Source organism: Carassius gibelio, chromosome B13, assembly GCF_023724105.1.
Source record: "Carassius gibelio isolate Cgi1373 ecotype wild population from Czech Republic chromosome B13, carGib1.2-hapl.c, whole genome shotgun sequence".
NCBI classification, from domain to species: Eukaryota; Metazoa; Chordata; class Actinopteri; order Cypriniformes; family Cyprinidae; genus Carassius; species Carassius gibelio.
Window position 1 is genome coordinate 21,518,678 of NC_068408.1, and position 18,677 is coordinate 21,537,354.

Sequence of the window (18,677 nt, forward strand, 5' to 3'; positions counted from 1 at the left end):
CATTCATTCATTCATTTAGTCAGTCAGTCAGTTATGTATCTTGCAAATCTCTAAACTAATATAACCTTTGTCATACATATATATATATATATATATATATATATATATATATATATATATATATATATATATATATATATATATATATATATATATAGGCCTATATATATATATATATTTGGTATAGGCAACAGGTAACAAGACAAAATCAAGATGAACTTTGAATACTGGCTTGACAGTCTTGTTTAAAGGTTAAAATAGTTTCAAAAGGCTTGAAGTTTGAAGGTTTTATAGGCCTTACAGAAAGTCTTAAGGCCTACAGTTAAATGACTTTAGTGGAATAACCACTTAATTTTTCTGCTTGCCATTGCCCATTGCATTTTTCCAGTTTAATACATGAATTCATCTTCATTAAAGTTCAGTGGAGTGTGGCCAATTCGTTTAGTAGGTAGCGATTTTTGATGCATTTAGCACGCTCGTTAATTTGTAGTCTTATGTTTTGGTAACTAAAACGTTTGAAAACACCCCTTAATTTGCACTTAGATGTGTGGGTGACTAAACGTTTCTCATACTTACGATTGTGCACTCTATGCATTGATTCAGCGAGGCAGCACCTAAAAATATCGTTCTCCAGAGTCGGATCAAAGCCGGGGTCAGCTCCTCCGTGAATCCCGCCCTACCGTTTAGCCTAAATAAACCGAAAGGAGGGGCTTGTCCGTCCGCGACAGAGAGTAGAGAAGGGTCCCGTGGTGAGCGCTGCAGAGCCGTGTAGTTTGTGTCAGGACTCAGGTTTCATTCTGAGAGAGACTCAAGCGCGCAGCAGTGAGACAAACCCGTCAGATGGCACGACCGAGGCACACAGACTCCCACTAGAGCCGGAGCTCACTCTACCATTATCTCCATGCACTTGAATGAGCAGCATGCCTCAGTTGAGGTCGTTTTGAAGATTGATATTTTCACGTGAAAAGCGGTTTAATTGTCTGAGAGGAGAACTTTAATTGATTTATTTTGAGCAAGACCCTGTTCAGTCGTAGATAAACATCTTATATAGCCCACATAAGTCTCACAGACATGGAGGACATGAAGTTGCGAGTATCAGCTCAGTCCAGTCTGGAGAGGACCTGCGGTCAGCATCCCTGCCAAAAGCGCCTTCTGACGAACTGGAGGGACGCGTGTGCAATCTTCGTGTGTTTGATCTCGTTTGGAGTTTGTGTGTTGCTCTACCTGAGGACGTCAGATCTGCAATCCAGGGTGCTCAGTTTGGAAAAGGACAGAGACCCCCGTGTCTCCAGTTGGATCTCTCTGGAACAGGTGGAGCCTGTCCTGTGGAGTCGACTGGATCAGATACTAGAGGAGGTGAGCGGTGATTATAGATATATAATAATATCTATTCATACATATACAAGGTATTTGCTTGAGTCATGTGTGCGAGGACGAAGAGATGTTCATGTTGTCCCAATTTGTTGAAGTCTCACCAAGAGTTTAGAAGCGCGCTGTTCAGAAAGTTCAATGTGCAGAGAGACTTTAGAAGGAGAATGATGTTTATATAATAATAAAATATAATATGTTTTTTCTGGAACTACGTTTATGTGTGTTAAAATATGAATTTAAAGGCGGAGAAATCGATGATTTCAAAAGATTTGAGTTTGTTTATTGGCCCTAGCGCGTTTGTTTACGCACTTTCACTGCGCACAGTTTGAGCTCCGTGGACTTTCAAACGCTAATGCACACGGACCAGAATGATAAAACTTTACAAAACTAATCACTACTTTCTTTTTTAGTTTAACTGGCAGAGAAAATAACTTTTATACTGACTTTAAATAAACTTACCCGTTTCTATTAACATTTTACCCGGTAAACGTCACACATAAGTAATAAATAATTAAATCCTGATTAATGAATTAAGTTTAGTATGTATCATAGCTCTCCAAATGCCAGATCAGACTCTTTTACATGGCTCAAATTTTTCACATCCTCTTTAGCATTGCTCTAGAATGAGTGGCTATAAATAACACAATCATATTGCCAAAATTTCCTGCTGCCATTTTGACACATCCATTAGTGTAGTTGTCTTAATAAAATTGCACATAATTGATGTGATCCTGTAGATGCCCCCCTATTATCCACACTAGAATGAATTTCAAGCGAAGATTGTTCAGCTACTGAAAGCTGTGACTGCTGTTGTTATCAAAACTATAATTTACAGCATGCAAGACCTGTTGAACATATTGTGTCACCATACGTCCACCTGTTTTACATCAACAATCAAGCAGTTAGGGCGCTCGCCAACTTTAGCGCTGGCTGAGCACTGCATCTGTGTAGAATAGGATTGAGCTTAAAGTGGTTAGGTGGAGAAAAGCGAGATATATACACAGTACGTTGCCTGCGGCCGTGGTCTATTCATACTGGCCTCTGGTGGTTCATCACCTAGCTGCATTTAAAATATTTGAGGTGTTAAAAGTATCTTGGGTAGAATTTTACTCAAGGAAAGGCTGCCGTCTCACTATCTGTGGTTTATAATGTAATAGGGTCTGCAGAGGATGATGGAGGTGAATATTTAGTGTGTTAATGAGAGTACGCCAACTGGAGTATAGAGGCTGCCAAGTGTGAGTCAATCTGAGGCTGAGTGTGATTACAGTATCTGAATAATGACGAGTCATTTGCAGGTGGATCCCACTGAAATGTGTCAAGAACCAATCCCGGGCATAAAAATATGAATTTGATTTGCTTATTACAAAATAGGCAGCTTTCAGGCATTTTAACATGCAAAAACCAGATAAAGAATTACAGCCTTATTGTAATGAGAATGTAATGAGAGTCGTCCTTCAGAATAATTGCAATTACTAATAGTAAAATGTCCACATGCATTACAGAAATGAGAGTTTTGGGGGAAATGTGCTTAATTGGAGTGAAAGCATGCTAAAATGGGTTTCAGTTTTGTTTAATACTGATGGGCCTTTGAAAAGCATCTGAAATGTTTAGGGGTATTCTGTTATCAAGGGCAGATGTTTTTCATAGACATATTGACAACCAGCGTTTCAGCATCACCATAAAATTGCATGTATGTGTCTCCATTAAAGCTGAGGAACGTATACATTGGAAGGGCCTGTTGAAGGTTAGAATGGTGCTGATTTCACAATTTATAACAGAATGTGCCTTTAGGGGTGTAATCAAGATCTGTTAAAGGGGGAAAGTAGCTAAACGTGAGCGAGAGAGCGAGTAAGAGAGAGAGAATGAAAGAAATGGAAAGAGCAATAGAGTTTGGCCTGCAGGCACAAAGTCTAGGGGTCTTAGTAGTAATCGGACATTGGAATTGTAAAACATTTTGTCATCCTTTCAAAATAGATTGTTAAAACCAGATCAAATACTGGGCATCGAGTTACCATTAAAGCTGGGAGGCAGAGAATGTCACCTCCCTCCCAACCTATCCCTGCAAACCCTGGGGCATCAGCTGTCTCATGCCATTACTGCAGCCTTACCATTTACATCACGTCATCTTAAATTCAGCATGAAACGTTTGCAAACCATTGCGCTGCCATAGAAGAACCACTTTTGGTTCCCCAAAGAACCTTCAAGCAAACAATTCTTAAATAAACCATTTTTCTTTCGTAGTGTAAAGAACATGTCAATGATTTAAAGACCTTTTTTTTCACTATAAAGAACCTTTGGTCCAATGGAAAGATTCCATGGATGTTATAGAATCATATATTCCACTAAAGAAGCTTTGTTTTTAAGAGTGTAATCATTTTCAAGTTTTAATAAGGTATTTTGTGAGAAATAACGGAGGACAGGACCTGATGTAGAATTGACATGCATTGTAAAAAGTGGGTGTTGCAATCCAAAATAAAGCCAGATGGTTAAAATTAAAAAAAAAAAAAAATATTCGGCACATCAGCCGAAAAGGAGAGCCGTTTCAGAGGCATCCAAGTTATTACTTTTTGATGAAGGATTACAAAAACAAACATTTTTTTCTCTCTCTCTCTCTTTGGAATAACGTGCACAGATGAATCATGCACAATAGAGGTGCGTATTAAGAAAGCAAATAGGGTCATTGTTGATTTCATGTTGACTTTAAGAACACCTTTATTCGGGGCATAAAGGAACACACCCTATCAGATTTAAATGCTTAGTAACTTAATGTGCTTCAAAATAAAAGCTAAGTCTTTGTTGCTTTAGATCTTGTTCAAGGTGCTTCCCGTCAATGTAACCCTTCATGCTTACTTTTCATCACTGGTTATTGTTTGCTCAATGTGACTGCATAATTGTGAACTCTTATATTTAAGTGAAACGGGGTTTTGAATGCACTTTTTCATGGTTTGATGTAAAAAGAAAAATTGCAAATGCTTAGAATATATTCTAAAGAAACATTTTATTTGGGAATGTGGCACTGGAAAATCGTGAGTTAAAGCTCTGGCAAACCCTGTAGTGTGTAGATTATCCCTGGACATTGCTCCTGTGGAAAAGCAGTTTACACACAGCACAGGTTCCCTCCAAATTGTAATGCATTTTCCATGGCTTCTGTGCTTGCGGAACAACCGTCTGTGGGTTAAACCTGCTGTCACACGTACCGTATATTTTCATCTTAGCCTTTTTCAGGTTTTGCTTTCTTCTTAACCTCCATTAGCTCTTTCTGTTTTACAATAACTGTAGAGCTGCCCAGTTCAGTAGGGTGGAAAAACTTCTACAATAGCTTGTAGTGTCTGAGAGCGGTTTGAGTGAAGACCTCTCCAGCTGGGAAGAGGGTTTGCCAGCAAAAAACCAAATAAAGCCCTGGAACGATCCATGGTTAATATAAACTGAGGTAAGAAAAATGTCAGATAGCAGCCTCAGAATTATTTAGCCTCAGTGTTTCAATATTAGAGGAGAGGAATGACCTGTAGTACCACAATGCAGACGGCTGACAAACTTTATAATTCAGTCATAAATGTAGCCAGTCAATGATTGTTCTACCAGTCAAATCGCACTGCATACAGTGGGTATGTCTGTTATAGCTGCGGTTTTGTAAGCTTGGGCTAAAAATACGGTAGTAGCTCTGTTTAATGTCTCTTTTATGGAAATTTCATTTTTTAAAGAGCACAAACTAATAGTGTTCCCTTCACTAACCTGGAGTTTCTACAATGTAACCAATTCAGTTTGTTTTGGAAAGTGACCTACACATTTGTAATCAAATAACTAACATGTTACCTGTCAGTGCCCTCACTGCTAATAGAGCGAACGGCTCCAGAAGGTATGCAGAAACAATAGAAGTTGTGCCCTCGTGAAGGTCAGAGTGCCAAATATACTTAAGCTTCTTAGGTCAGTTTAAAAATAACTTTTTAGTGAGATTTTTTTTTTGGATCTCTTTCAAATGTCACATTTCTATACTACAAAATTTTTGCTGTTCAAAAATTTACTGAAATGAATGAATACTTTTATTCCGCAAGGACATATTTGATGACATTATTGATCAGATGTTACATTGAATGCATTTATATTGTTACACAAGATTTTTTTTTATCTCAAATAGATGATGTTTTTTGAACTTTCTGTACATCCAACCCGATCTCACGGCAATTCATACATTTTCCACGAGGTGGCTTATTCGTATGAATTCATACGACTACACTCGTACAAATTCATACGATTTTTGCCAAATTGTACGTATTTTATGAGTTGCACAATTCGTATGAATTCGTACGAATGACCTACACCTAACCCTGCCCCTAAACCTAACCGTCACTGGGGTTTAAACAATTCGTATAAAAAACGTACGAGTGAGGTCGTACAAATTCGTACGAATAAGCCACCTCGTAACGGTAAAATACATACGAATTGGTCGTGAGATAGCGTTGGTACATCAGAAAATAAATACAAATAAAATCCTGAATTAAATTATAATGTTTCCCACAAAAGCATTTTGCAGCTTTTCAGCATTAATAATAATAAGAAATGTTTCTTGAGCAGAAAATCTGCTTTTTATAATGATTTCTGAAGGATCACACAGAAGATTGGAGTAATGATGCTGAAAATTCAGCTTTACCATCACAGAATCAAACTGCATTTAAATTGTAATATTTTATTAAATATTAATAATAATGTTTTCATACGTTTTTACATTTTATTAATATTTTACAACATTTCTTGGTGAGCATAAGAAACTTCCTTCAGATGTTAGGAACCCAGACTTTTGTATATCCTTGGTTCAAACTGCAGTGAATGTGTGGGAAATGTTTGCATGAATAACAAATAAAGACTTACAAACTAACTCTAACCAGAGTAGAGTTTTTATTATACCTTACATTCAATGTGGTAATCTTCTGCACAGCTGACTTCAAATGTCCTGTTTGTTTATTTCCAGAAATTAGCAGCACGTCTGCCGAAGATCCGGGCGGCTCGGGATGCACCTCACAGCTGCAACTGTCCACCAGGTACGTAATTTAACCCCATCCACCCACAGCTCGCCCCTCCTCAATCTCTACACATCTATGATACGTTGTGTCCGAAAATGCATACTTCCCTACTATATACAGTATTAGGTGAAAAACAGTATGTGAGACGAGTAGTATGTCTGAATTCATAGTATTAGAAAAACGAAATTCGAGAAAAGTAGACGACTACTGCCTACTTCTTCCACCCGGCTTCTGAAGTGCACATTCGATTGACACTTTACTTTCCCATGAGGCCACGGCGACTGATGCTGGTAGGTCATGTGACAGTAACAACTTGGCAGATGTAGTACTATAGTATTTCATTTCATTTCATTCATACTACCCATATTCTTACTACATAGAACATACTTTTTTAGTGGTCGTGAAGTAAATACAAATTCAAATGTAGTACCTACTCAGACATCAGAATACAGTAACCAGTTGACTCAGACAGTACGGACATTTTGGATGCATGTGCGCCCCCGTCACGTCTTATATGCAGTTTAATGTATGTTGCGGTTAAGCCTTTTGAGCTTTCCTTCCATGAAACAGTCTTTTGTCTGCAGGTATGTGAAGAGATGTGATCAACTAGATCTTATTTCCCGTGTAATATGAATGAGTGAAAAGAGCCTCCTCTCCCCGACCCATTCACTGGTGCCCTCGGACTGGCATTGCTGTGGTGACAGGTGCAGTCGTATTTTCAGGCACTGTTGGCAGTCGATGCTTTCACTTTGTGTTGAGCGGGTCGTGATGCAAGCCGGAGTGTTGGGATGGCGTCATCTGGCTGTTCCTGAGAGCAGGGAACAGTCAACAAGGTTCACGGAGTACGACTAACAAGTCACATCCGTATGTCTGACAGGGCTTGTTAACTCTTTGGGGGTTACATTTTTTTATTTTTTATTAATTAAATATAACAATAATTTGTAGTAAGTATTTAGTAAATGTATTTATACAGTTGAACAATATTATAGAATATTCATTATTAAATATCTAAACATAATTTTGAAATGTAAATTAGATTGTTTGTTTGCGTGTATATATAATATTAAATAAAAGTGTTATTAATATTAAATAATGATAAATGATATAAAATTATTTATACAATGAATAATATTTTAGAATATTAAATATCTAAAAATCAGATGTGTGTGTGTATATTAATAATGTCAAACAATTAATCGCGATTAATCGCATCTAAATTAAAAGTTTTAGTTTACATAATATATGAGTGTATACTGTGTATATTTATTATGTATATATATATATATATATAAATACAAACACATGCATGTATATATTTAAGAAAATATGTTATGTTTATTTATTAAATATATTTATATATAATATGAAATATGATAATATAATAATACATGTATAAATGTATATACATGTAAATATTTACAAAATATAAGTTGTATGTGTGAGAATTTTCATATACATAATAAATATACAAAATACTCACACAAAAACTTTTATTTTGGATGCGATTAATCGTGATTAATCATGTAACAGTACTAATATATATATATATATATATATATATATATATATATATATATATATATATATAAAGATATATAGATAGATAGATAATATTAAATACAAATGGTATAAATATTAAATAATAATAAATTAATAATACATTATATAATTTGTTTATACAATTTAATAATATTATAGAGTATTAAATATAAATTAATTCATGTATAAATTAGATTGTGTGTTTATATATAAATATAAACTATATATATATATGTGTGTGTGTGTGTGTGTGTGTGTGTGTGTGTGTGTGTATGGAAAATAATACATACAAAATTTGAAATATTAAATAATAATAAATCACACACACACACACACACATTCAATTGGCTTCAATTCTAATAGTCTTTTATTTTTTCTACTAACTGCAAAGCTTAGCAGCTACATGTTAACTTGCTTCCCTAACAGAAACTCCAGATGTCAGTCATTAGAAAACCCGTGGTGTTAAAGCCTGTGATTGTGTGTGTGTGTGTGTGTGTGTGTGTGAGTGTGTGTACTGGTATATACAGTATGGTTTATGAGGATGTGTATAATGACATGGGTACCACAATGTAAACATGGTTTATGAAGACATTTCCTGTGTCCCTGTAAAACAAAAGGCTTAAAAAACATACAAAACAGTGAGTGTTTTATGAAATAAAAAAATTGCCAGTAGTTTTAGGTTTACGGTGAATGGCGATAGAAAATACAGCTTGTGCAATATAAAAACATGCCTATGTAGAGTCCCATAAACCACAAATGTAAGTGTGTGTGTATGTTGTGTTTGTGTTTGTGTGTGTGTTTACGCATCTCTGAGAACCATCCCAGATGGTACAGACATCTCCTTGTTAATTAGGCTAGTCAGTACTAGTCATTGTTGTGTTAACTGAGTGGGAAGTGACTTCAGACAGCGTAGTGAAACCAGTTTAAAGATGAACATGTCTTGGATAGGCACTTTTGAACCAGGTGTTGGGACCGTTTAACAGCAGGCATCCCATATAATGGCTGTGCCGTGGGAGAGTGTCTGATCTCGCAAATACAGTCTGTCTTCAACCATTTGATGTAAACCAGGCAAAATATCAGCATAAAACATGTCCACTGACTCTGGATACAGTACAGTTTGTATACATTGTGCAGGTTGTTTATTATGTATGCGTATAAATACTACGTGTATGTAAGGAAGTGTCTGCATATATGTTGTTCCCCATGTCACCAGCTGCCGCTTGTCAATCATTCCAGCACGCAGTGTTCAGATGGCTTCCATTCCATTGTTTATTTTGAGTGCTCAGCGGTGGGTAATAGTCTGTGACTCCTTCATCAAACACACATACTCGCTTGTATACATATAGCATTGATTTAATGTTTGAGCTTCAGCTGAGGCGTAATAACTTTTCTATCCACAAAGGTGTAGTTGTACGAACACATCAACAAAATAGTGCTTTAGCGTATAGTTAGCGCTTCCTCTTCCAAGTTCATAAAGAATTCCATGTGAATGTCATGCTCAGTTCAGCCCAAGGACAGTATATTATTATTCTTGGCTTGGCATGTTTAAGCGAAGATGATGTCTCTGAGAGTACCTGGTGGTTTTATACACAATAAAAAAACAAAAAAAAAACAAGCCTGTTCCTCTTGCAGTGCTACTATGCTCTCAAACCAGCTGGCATATGGGCTTGGGGAATGTTTCGACACATCCAAATGAGTTTATTTTTTCTGATTTTGCAAATCCCAAGGGGCTTCAGAGGTTAAGTTCACTCAACTCGTGTTTAAAAACCCATTTGGCTCATTCTCATTCACTCGGAAATCCTCTAAGATTTGTTTTTATTAACAAAGTCAGCGTCGGTTCATACACGCAACTGTTTTCCCTCCAGCACTGCACATTTCAGCACCAAAGCAGTAACAGTGCCACACATTCTTACTGTAAAGAAAGCTAGAATCTAGAATAACTGGGGTGTGCATGTGCATAAAGAATACAAAATTAGGTTTTTTAAAACCCTCCCCCTTTCTTTTCTTTTCTTTCTCTTTCTTTCTTTCTTTCTTTCTTTCTTTCTTTCTTTCTTTCTTTCTTCCTTCCTTTCTTTCTTTCTTTCTTTCTTTCTTTCTCCATCCTTTGATGCATGAGAGGAAAAAAATTATAAATAAAAAAATGTAAAAAATAAAATAAAAAACTGTATTGACAATATGTAAAATGTTAAATAAATATTCAAATATGAAACAAATAAATAAATAGATAGTACAGTAATAATACTATTGCCCTGTAATAAAAAAAATCAAGTATTTATAAAAGCACATTAATATTTGTGTCTAAATTTCAAACATTAAACCATCCAGCTTTTATTTAGGCAGTTTGCTGGAAAGTAAACAAAGGTTTTCGAGTGAAATGCGGCGCTGTGTTCATTTACATGCTTACAGCTCATGATACAGTGTTTAGTGACAGGTCATACAATCAATTTTATTTTAATATATCATGCAACCTTAGCTATTAGAATATTTGTCACATTCCGATTTTTTATATCTTATACTGATAATCTTATAAAATCTTTACGTAAATTCCCCTCACTTGAAATGCTGCTAAAGAATAAATGCTCTGATGGTGTATGTTTTCATTAACAATTTAAACCTTGGTTTTTTTCTCTTGCAGCGAGGATTAAAATGATTTATGCGACCACATAATGTTTTGTGTGATGATTTATTAGCTGCCAAGAGCATGAAACCATCGAAAAGACATTTAGAAACCAAACCCTAAAACAAACCAGCTGAAATGACTTTAATACTTTAAAAAATATTTAAGTACATTTCAATCTTTGATTTAGTTTACTTCTGTACGATAAACAGTTTTTTGGTTGTTGAGTCGCCGCTTTGTAAAACCGGTTAAGCACTAGTTTATAAGTGTTTTAGGTTCATTTTCAACGTTCGTGTTGTTTAGCTGTGACCTTCTGAACAGATGTGTATATATAAACATTATTAAAAAAATGTCATCCGTGGCTTATCGTAGATGGCTGGATGTGTGACAGTTCTGTTAACAGCGACTAAAGCAATGTCGCTATTTAGTCATCAGAGAAAACAAGAACGTAGAGTGTATACATAACGACAATGATTTATAGCTCCAAAAAATGTTTTTGGAGCGGCGTGTTTATCTGCCCACCCTCTTCACTAGTATCGAAGGGTCACGGTGACGTGAAAACCAAATGCACGCGTCTCGATGTGTGAATGAACTGTGTAGACAATTGTGGCACACTGATGGATTTGATGCTCTTTGTTCTAGCAAAGATTTGTAAAAATGATCCTGGAGGCACTTACTGCCAACAGCTTTGTCAGTGTACAGGAAAACTCCCATGACAGTTAGATTGAATCCAGGCTCAAGCACCCAGAACGCTCTTGAATCCACACATTGTTTCCCGAGAAGCTGAATGGCACTTTCTTGGATGAAGTAGTAGGAAACAGAGAGAAAGAAAGAGACGGCCGCCCTCTCGGCTTCTATGTACCACACACCCCCCTTGCTTTCATTTCTGAAAAACCAAAGAGCTGATTGCCTGAAGTATTTAGCGTCTTTGTGACTGGATTCCGACCGCAGACCAGCATGGGTGGCTTTAGTTGTATCACCAGGGGTCGTAAGGGATTGAGTAAGAGTGCTATCTTTAAACGTGTGCATCACGGACACCTCTCTGTTGGTCCTCTGTTGGATTGTTTTGGGTGCTATAAAGAGCGGGACGATGGATTTCATTGCATGGGATTAATCACGAGTACAACAGGAAGGGTGAGAGGCCTCTAAAGCCCCAAGCTTCGCTGCAGGAAGTGACATTTGGCAGTTTACCTGGATGCGGTCCGAAGAGAAGCCATATCTAGCGTGTGTAATCTGAGCTTGACTCTGGGAACTTAATGTATGACGTATTTGCCATATTTAACATCTCCATCATCCCAAAATGCTCAACACAGCCAAGAGGAAAAATGTGTGTTACTCAGAGCCTAATTGAGTTCTCAGTTACACTTCAATTAATTATCAACTCAAATGTTTTCCTAATATGACTTAGTAGAATCAAAAATAGACACAAATGAGGCTATTGCTGACAAACAGCAGGAGTACTATAAAATGCAGATGCGTAGTATAGCCAGAATTTGGTGAGAAATATCTAGGATCTTGCGTACCTTAGTATCTCGGCAAGTCTGAGCACAGTTTGAGAGCTTGTTGTGATATCTTCTGAAATTCTCAAGACCCCAATGAGATGACTAGGGTATTTCTCATTAGGGTCAGCCAAAATCTCTTCATTTTAATCACATTGAAATTACAGAGATATTAAAGCAACTGAATTTGTGGGAGAGACAGGTCACATCTCAAAATGGAAACCAATTTTGCAATAGTTTTTTATCAACACATAATATATCACAAAATTTTGGAATGGAAACAAGGCCAGTCATTGACATTTAGGATGCAATCATACGTTTAAATACAGTTGTAACTTAATAAAATTTGCTTATGTACTTACTTATGTTTCAACATGGAAAATGTGACTTTTATTCTTATTTTGAATGGATCATATACAGATATAGCGAGCAATAAGTGCCTCCTATGTCATTACATAAGGTGTCAGTCATTTAAGTTGAGCATAAGCTTACTCTTACAAAAACGTATGTTATAATAAATGAAGCTGTCTGCACTACACAACAAAACTCATTTTTGATGGAAAGGGTTTGCAAATGTTTACTTGTGCTAAAAAAAAAAACATTTTGGGCGTTATTGAATTGAGTCTTAAGGGGACCTGCACCTGTCAAGTTTGAGATTTTGGGCTTTTTGGTTCTCTGTAAAGTCTTTTTCAGACTATTGGAAAGAAAACATCCAAAAGACACTGTTAAGTATTTCTTTTATTGCACTTTATCTATTTGTGTTAAAATATTTCAATTACAATACATATTTGAAAAGCCATTTTCTCAAAATGATTTTTTTTCTCTTACACCGAGCCATAAATCTCCACTCCAGTAGCAATTACAAAAACCAAACTTTACATTTTTATTCCTGTCTATATCCTGAAGGTTTTTACAGAATGATTTGTTCATGTATAATACATTTTAATCCCCTCAAAATTGTGAAAATATAGCGTTTTCTGTCCGTTCTAAGCATTTTCTGAATTGTGGAGTGACAAAAATGAGTTACCCAAAATTCTCTCTGTAAAAACTTTTGACTCTAATACGTCAAAAAAATTAAACAAGAATTTTTAAACTGACGTCATCCAGTGTTTATATTTTTGTACTAGAAATGTAGCAAATTAATGCATATTGCATTAAAATAATAACTCATTTGCATATCCAAACCTAACATTTTAGAAAACTTTTTTTTTGCAATTTTCAGTTTAATCAATCTTCAAAGAGATCTCGCACAAATTCACATGGGAGTGTTTGAAAGCATTTTTTGATTTTTTTAAATTTCAGTATTGACAGGTCATAACAGTAGCTAATCTAAAGAAAGACATTTTTGTCTTGCCTAAAAAAGCAAAAATGTTTTCTTTGTAGACAAAGCTACCCTCACAAATAGAAAGCATAGAAAACGTTTCGCAGCTCATTGGTTTTTGTGCTACGGAAACATTGGGATTAAATGGCTTTTTATCAGTTTTTGCTTTATTGTGTCACACTCGTTAGAATACAGTGTAATGCTCTTGCATTAAGGCTGTTGCATTGCATACGGCACACAGTGTCAGAGTTGTCAGAGCGTCTCCAGAGCTCCCACAGGGATATGGTGCACACAGCAAATGGCATTCGGGGCACTCGGAGAACGCCCAATGCATTGCCTGATGACAGACCAATGCAGACCCTCAGGACTGGATCAAAGAGCACTGCGGTGTGTGTTGGTAAGAGAGAGAGAAATACACAGAAAGATTAAAGCAACCTCACAGTGCTCAAATTAGCTATAGTACACCATAAAACCAGTTGATACAATCTCTCGAACAGCACAAGAGAAGAAGGAAAGGAAAAAAAACGCTCTAGCAGTTGCAGTTAAAAATGCCTTAATGTTCTTGTAAACAAGAGGCTTGCTCTGATCCTCTCAGCGGGGTCAGGTGAAAGGGTCGTGCTGCTGGTTATTTAAGGAGTTCCAAGTTCACCTTGATGTGTCTGCTGACAGGAAGAAGGGCTTTGGATCTTGTTTCCTCGCCCGTGATTACTTTACACCACAGCTGCCAGAGAGCAGCCTTTACTTGGGAGAGGTGTACTCTTTGAGTCATGCCTGAAAACAGACAGAGAGAAGATGAGACTTTGAGAGAAACAGCGTTAGGAAAACTCAGACTTGGCTTTCTTCAAGAATGTGAATCTATCTATATTGTTGAAGCATATGTTAACTTGAAATGGTGTTTATCTGTTTCTGAGTTCAATTTGAAATGATTCACAACCGGTCACAACCTGATAATTGGTTTTGTACGTGAGAGAGAGAGAGAGAGAGAGAGAGAGGGAATAATGTGTCTGTTTTTCACATAACACATGTTGTGCTGGATATTTATTACTGAAGTCCTCACAGAAGATATCCACATTGTATATTTGATTCTAAACAGTTTAAATCTTGTAGAAATATTTGTGGCTAGAGTCAATGATGGCATGAGGAATCTTCACTTGAAACAAAGGAAAATGTATTATGAAAATTCAGTGGTTAAATATGTTATTCTGGGAATAAGTAGTTTAAGGAAATGCACAGCCGTTCCTCTGTGGTTGGCCAAAAACGAGCAGCAGTTTTTGATTCTACGGATGCATGATAGTGAATCTGTGAAGGTGAAATTAGGTGTAATCAAAACCCAACTCCATTTAGCCTGTCATAAAAATACAGTTGGAATGTCTTAAATGAAAAAAGAAAAAGTACATTGTCTGGAAATCTTCCAGTATTATTTGAGTTATAACAATGCTATGGCCCTCAATTTAAAAATCCATTGAGGTATGAAAATTGTTTCCTAGAAATGGCTTTACATAATGGCTGAATAATGATGCGTAGAATTATGCACATAACTCAATGAAAAAATAAGCCAAACGTGCAAATAATTTAGCAAATTGTCATATTGTCAACAGTCCCTCTCTGCTTGTATTGAATATACAAGAATGATTCACTAAGACTCCAAAAATAGACACTTTAGGACAAACAAACTGAAACATACAGCATTATTTTGGTTTACAAACAACGGTTTGTTTGAACACACTAGAGTGAGCACAACATGTTGAAATCTGTGCAGGCGTCATCAGTCTGCTCTTTTACATTCTGTGGAAAAAATATCCATATTCAAATGATATTAGTAAGTAAATCCAGACAATAATGTCTCCATTTACAACTGAGAGTGCACTTTTCTCAAAGAGAAGATTTCTCAAAAATATTTTGAACAAGGCAGAAATTCATGCAGGTTTAGATTTTCTTTGGACACGAACCAACAAACACAAACATCTTCCCAACAGGTCTTAGATTGAGAGAAATTTTAAGGACTTCTGCAGATGGTGATAAAAATTAGAAGTAAACTGATCCGATACAATCTCCCAGCTGAACATAGGAATGATATCAAATGCTGTGCAAACCTCGTTGTGGTCACTTCTACAGGTCTTTTTTTAAATTGGTACGTTTAGTCACACTCTGGAAGAATAGCTTCAGTTTGGAAACATAAATCTCTCTGCTTTAACAGATCATGTGTATTTGTGTCCCCTGCTGAATTACACTTGTGGAACACTCTGTACACTCAGCTTCTGGAAGAGATACCATATCTAAAAATGCAGCTTGGAAAAGTATTGTAGAGAAAATGTAGAAAAAAATGTCTGTGGCTGTGGTCATGCCACATAAGTTTACATTGGCACTGGTCCATCTTGGTCAAACCTAATCAAAATGTGCACTAATAGTTAAATGAAAAGAAACAGCATTTGGTTGCACAATAATCATAGCTTACATTTTTAAATAATAAATAATATAATATATTTGGGGAAGTTGTGGCCTAGTGGTTAGAGAGATTAACTCCTAACCCTAGGGTTGGGGGTTCGAGTCTTGGGCTGGCAATACTACAAGTGAGGTTCCCTTGAGCAAGGCAACGAACCCGCAACTGCTCCCTGGGAGTTTTAGTTTAATAGGAAAAGAATATGCTTTATATTCACTAATGATGTTTACATTTCACAAAGGTTTGCATAATTCATTATTATACACGTTATTAATAATATGTGTTCATTTACTGTAAAATGTATATTTGTAAGATTGCGTGTGAAATGATGACTAAATAGCTTTATTTGGTGTAAGTCAGAATTGTTGGCAAGGGACAGTACAGTTCTTGGAAAATGTGGTTCCTGCTACAATGTCCCTTACGATAGATGTTACATTGAAACTTTATTGAAAAGGACTCTTAGCAAAGCCAGCACTGCAAAATCAAAACCTGAAGTGTATTTACATTATGTTCCAGATCATTAAACCACTGGAAAGCAGTAAATTTCATTGTAGACAGACACAGGATCTGCATTTACTCTAGGAGTCTGATAGTCTGATATCATAAACCAGTGCGGTTTGTGTGCATGTGTGTGTGTGTGTGATTCATGTTCCTACTCCCCTGAGGTTGAGTGTGTGCTGGCATCATGGGTAAAGGCTCCGCGATTCGCAGCAGATTTCCTGTGGGCATCAAGGTGCATTCCACTCAAAGGGAGCTCGCTCACTTCTTATGTTAACAGCTCCGGGCAGACGTCCAAAAACAACAGTTTTTATTGAATTTGAAAGAAGAAAAAAAGACCCTATTGGACTGTTTTGTTCCTCAGGCTATTGCTTTAACGGTAGTTGAAATTGTAGTAGCACATTTCTAAAGGTCGTGTGTCACCTTTTAGAGTCTAAGACTAATTAAGTGCTTGAAAGTCTTAGCAGAAGAGGATGTCGCCAGCATGGCCCCCCGCTCAGAGGCTAATCTCAGCCTTTTACTCCTTCAAATATAGCTAGGTTTGTTTTACATGGGATTCAGAAAGTAGTCACTCCTTCGTACAATATTTATGACTTTGCTGTGGTCAAGTCAAATGATAGGCCTACCATTAATTTGCACAATGTCTTGCTTATTATTGCACTACATTTTCAGTACTTCATTACTAATTTAATCAACTGATATTTGTCATTCATGTTCATAAGAGAATGATGCATCACAAAGGATAATATAATGCTTTCATATGTTTGCATATTATTTTCAATTCTTTTTATTGACTTTTCCCAATTGCAGAATTACTGGGCATTTGCAAATATTAATGAATAGTAATATAAGTAAAGATTATTTGGTTACAGTAGGACTTCTAAATAAGATTTTTACATTGCTCAATCTTATTTCAGTTCACTGGAAAATATAATTATAGATTAGTCTGGTTAAGAATTATATATATGACCAAATTGCAGTTAATATCAGAATATTCTTATTCATGTACATTTTGAATTGAATTGATTCATTTTCTCCTGATAACTCCGAAAAGAACTTTAATTACACTTTCAGATTTGATCGTACAGATAAGAGCAATACATCAATCGAACCTGTAAAGGGTCTACTTTTTTTTTGGATACAGACATAATTAAAACAAAACTTTGTGCATTTATAAAATAAAGAAAACACACAAGGTGTGCTGTCTGCAGCCTTTATCTGCTGTGATCTTAATTTACAAACGCGTCATTAAAATGAACTATAACTCAGTAAATACTCAACGAAGACACATAAGGGGATATATCTATAGAAAGTTTGACATGTCTACTTTTAAAGTAAACAAGTGCTGCAGAAAACAAATATTCTGTGATAAAGTAATCCATATGAAAACAACGCGATGTCCGTTTTTCACGTCTCCCTTCATTATCTTCTAATGTGACCACGCCCATTTTATTTTACTGTTTGCTTCGCAATGAGAGGAATAAGACATAATTCACCCCAAAAAGATGTAATGTGGTTAAGGATTTGAGATTTGGATTTCCAAAAAAAGAATAAGCACTTTATTCATCACAAATGTCAGGGCATGACAAAACTTCTCCAGGCCCCAAAAATACCCTTGGACTCCAGAGGGTTAAGATTACTTACAGCAGAACAGCAATGCATTTTATGGATGACCGTTTCGTGAACCTTTAGAGGGGTTAATTCTGACTTTACTACGACAATCTGGCACTTCAGAATCAGCTACTGTAAATTTGTTTTGTTTTGTTTGGCCAATCACAATGCACTGGGTCAGTTGGGCAATCAGAGCAGACTGCACTTGTCAGAAAGAGGGACTTTGCAGAAAATGATTGTTTTGAGAGTGGTGGGGCATAGAGGACCTACAATAATGTACAGTATTTGAAAAATAATGTTTTTTTTTGTTTTTTTGTTTTGTTTTGTTTTTACATTAAAACACGTCAACATATTCTGTTATACCAAATTCATAATATAATGATCTTTTTTTTTTTTTTTTTTTTTTTAAAGCATCATATGACACCTTTAATCTCTGTTATATGGTCTCTTGATTTCGAACAGTTTGAAAAAATGTAATTTCGTAATGATAAAAATGAGTCTTCATGCATAATCCTCCAGTTTTTCAAGCATGCTTGGTCCCAAATAATGAAGAAATCAGTCCTCATCTGACTAAACCCTTGGCATCAACACTGCTTTTAGGCTAATAAGGACTAAAACAGATGGCCCAGTATGAAAAGACTTGCGTAGATGACTTACCTCTCTCTTTTATGTCCACATCAGGCACTTATTCGGTAATCACCCTTGGAGCCTTGCTTATGTCATTTCCTTAAGTTCAGTCACCTTTTCATATGAGACCAGAACT

At 36.1% G+C, this 18,677-nt stretch overlaps 1 protein-coding gene across 1 annotated transcript in view; it reads left to right on the top strand.

Moving 5' to 3' along the window:
• The first annotated feature begins 701 nt into the window (after positions 1 to 701).
• Positions 702 to 18,677, top strand: part of LOC127970083 (collagen alpha-1(XXV) chain-like) — a 39,638-nt gene continuing 21,662 nt past the window's right edge. Inside the window, exons 1-2 of the mRNA XM_052572336.1 lie at positions 702 to 1,356; positions 6,338 to 6,407. Of these exons, the coding sequence (XP_052428296.1) occupies positions 1,072 to 1,356; positions 6,338 to 6,407 (355 nt within the window). The 5' untranslated portion in view covers positions 702 to 1,071. The remainder of the gene's footprint in view (positions 1,357 to 6,337; positions 6,408 to 18,677) is intronic.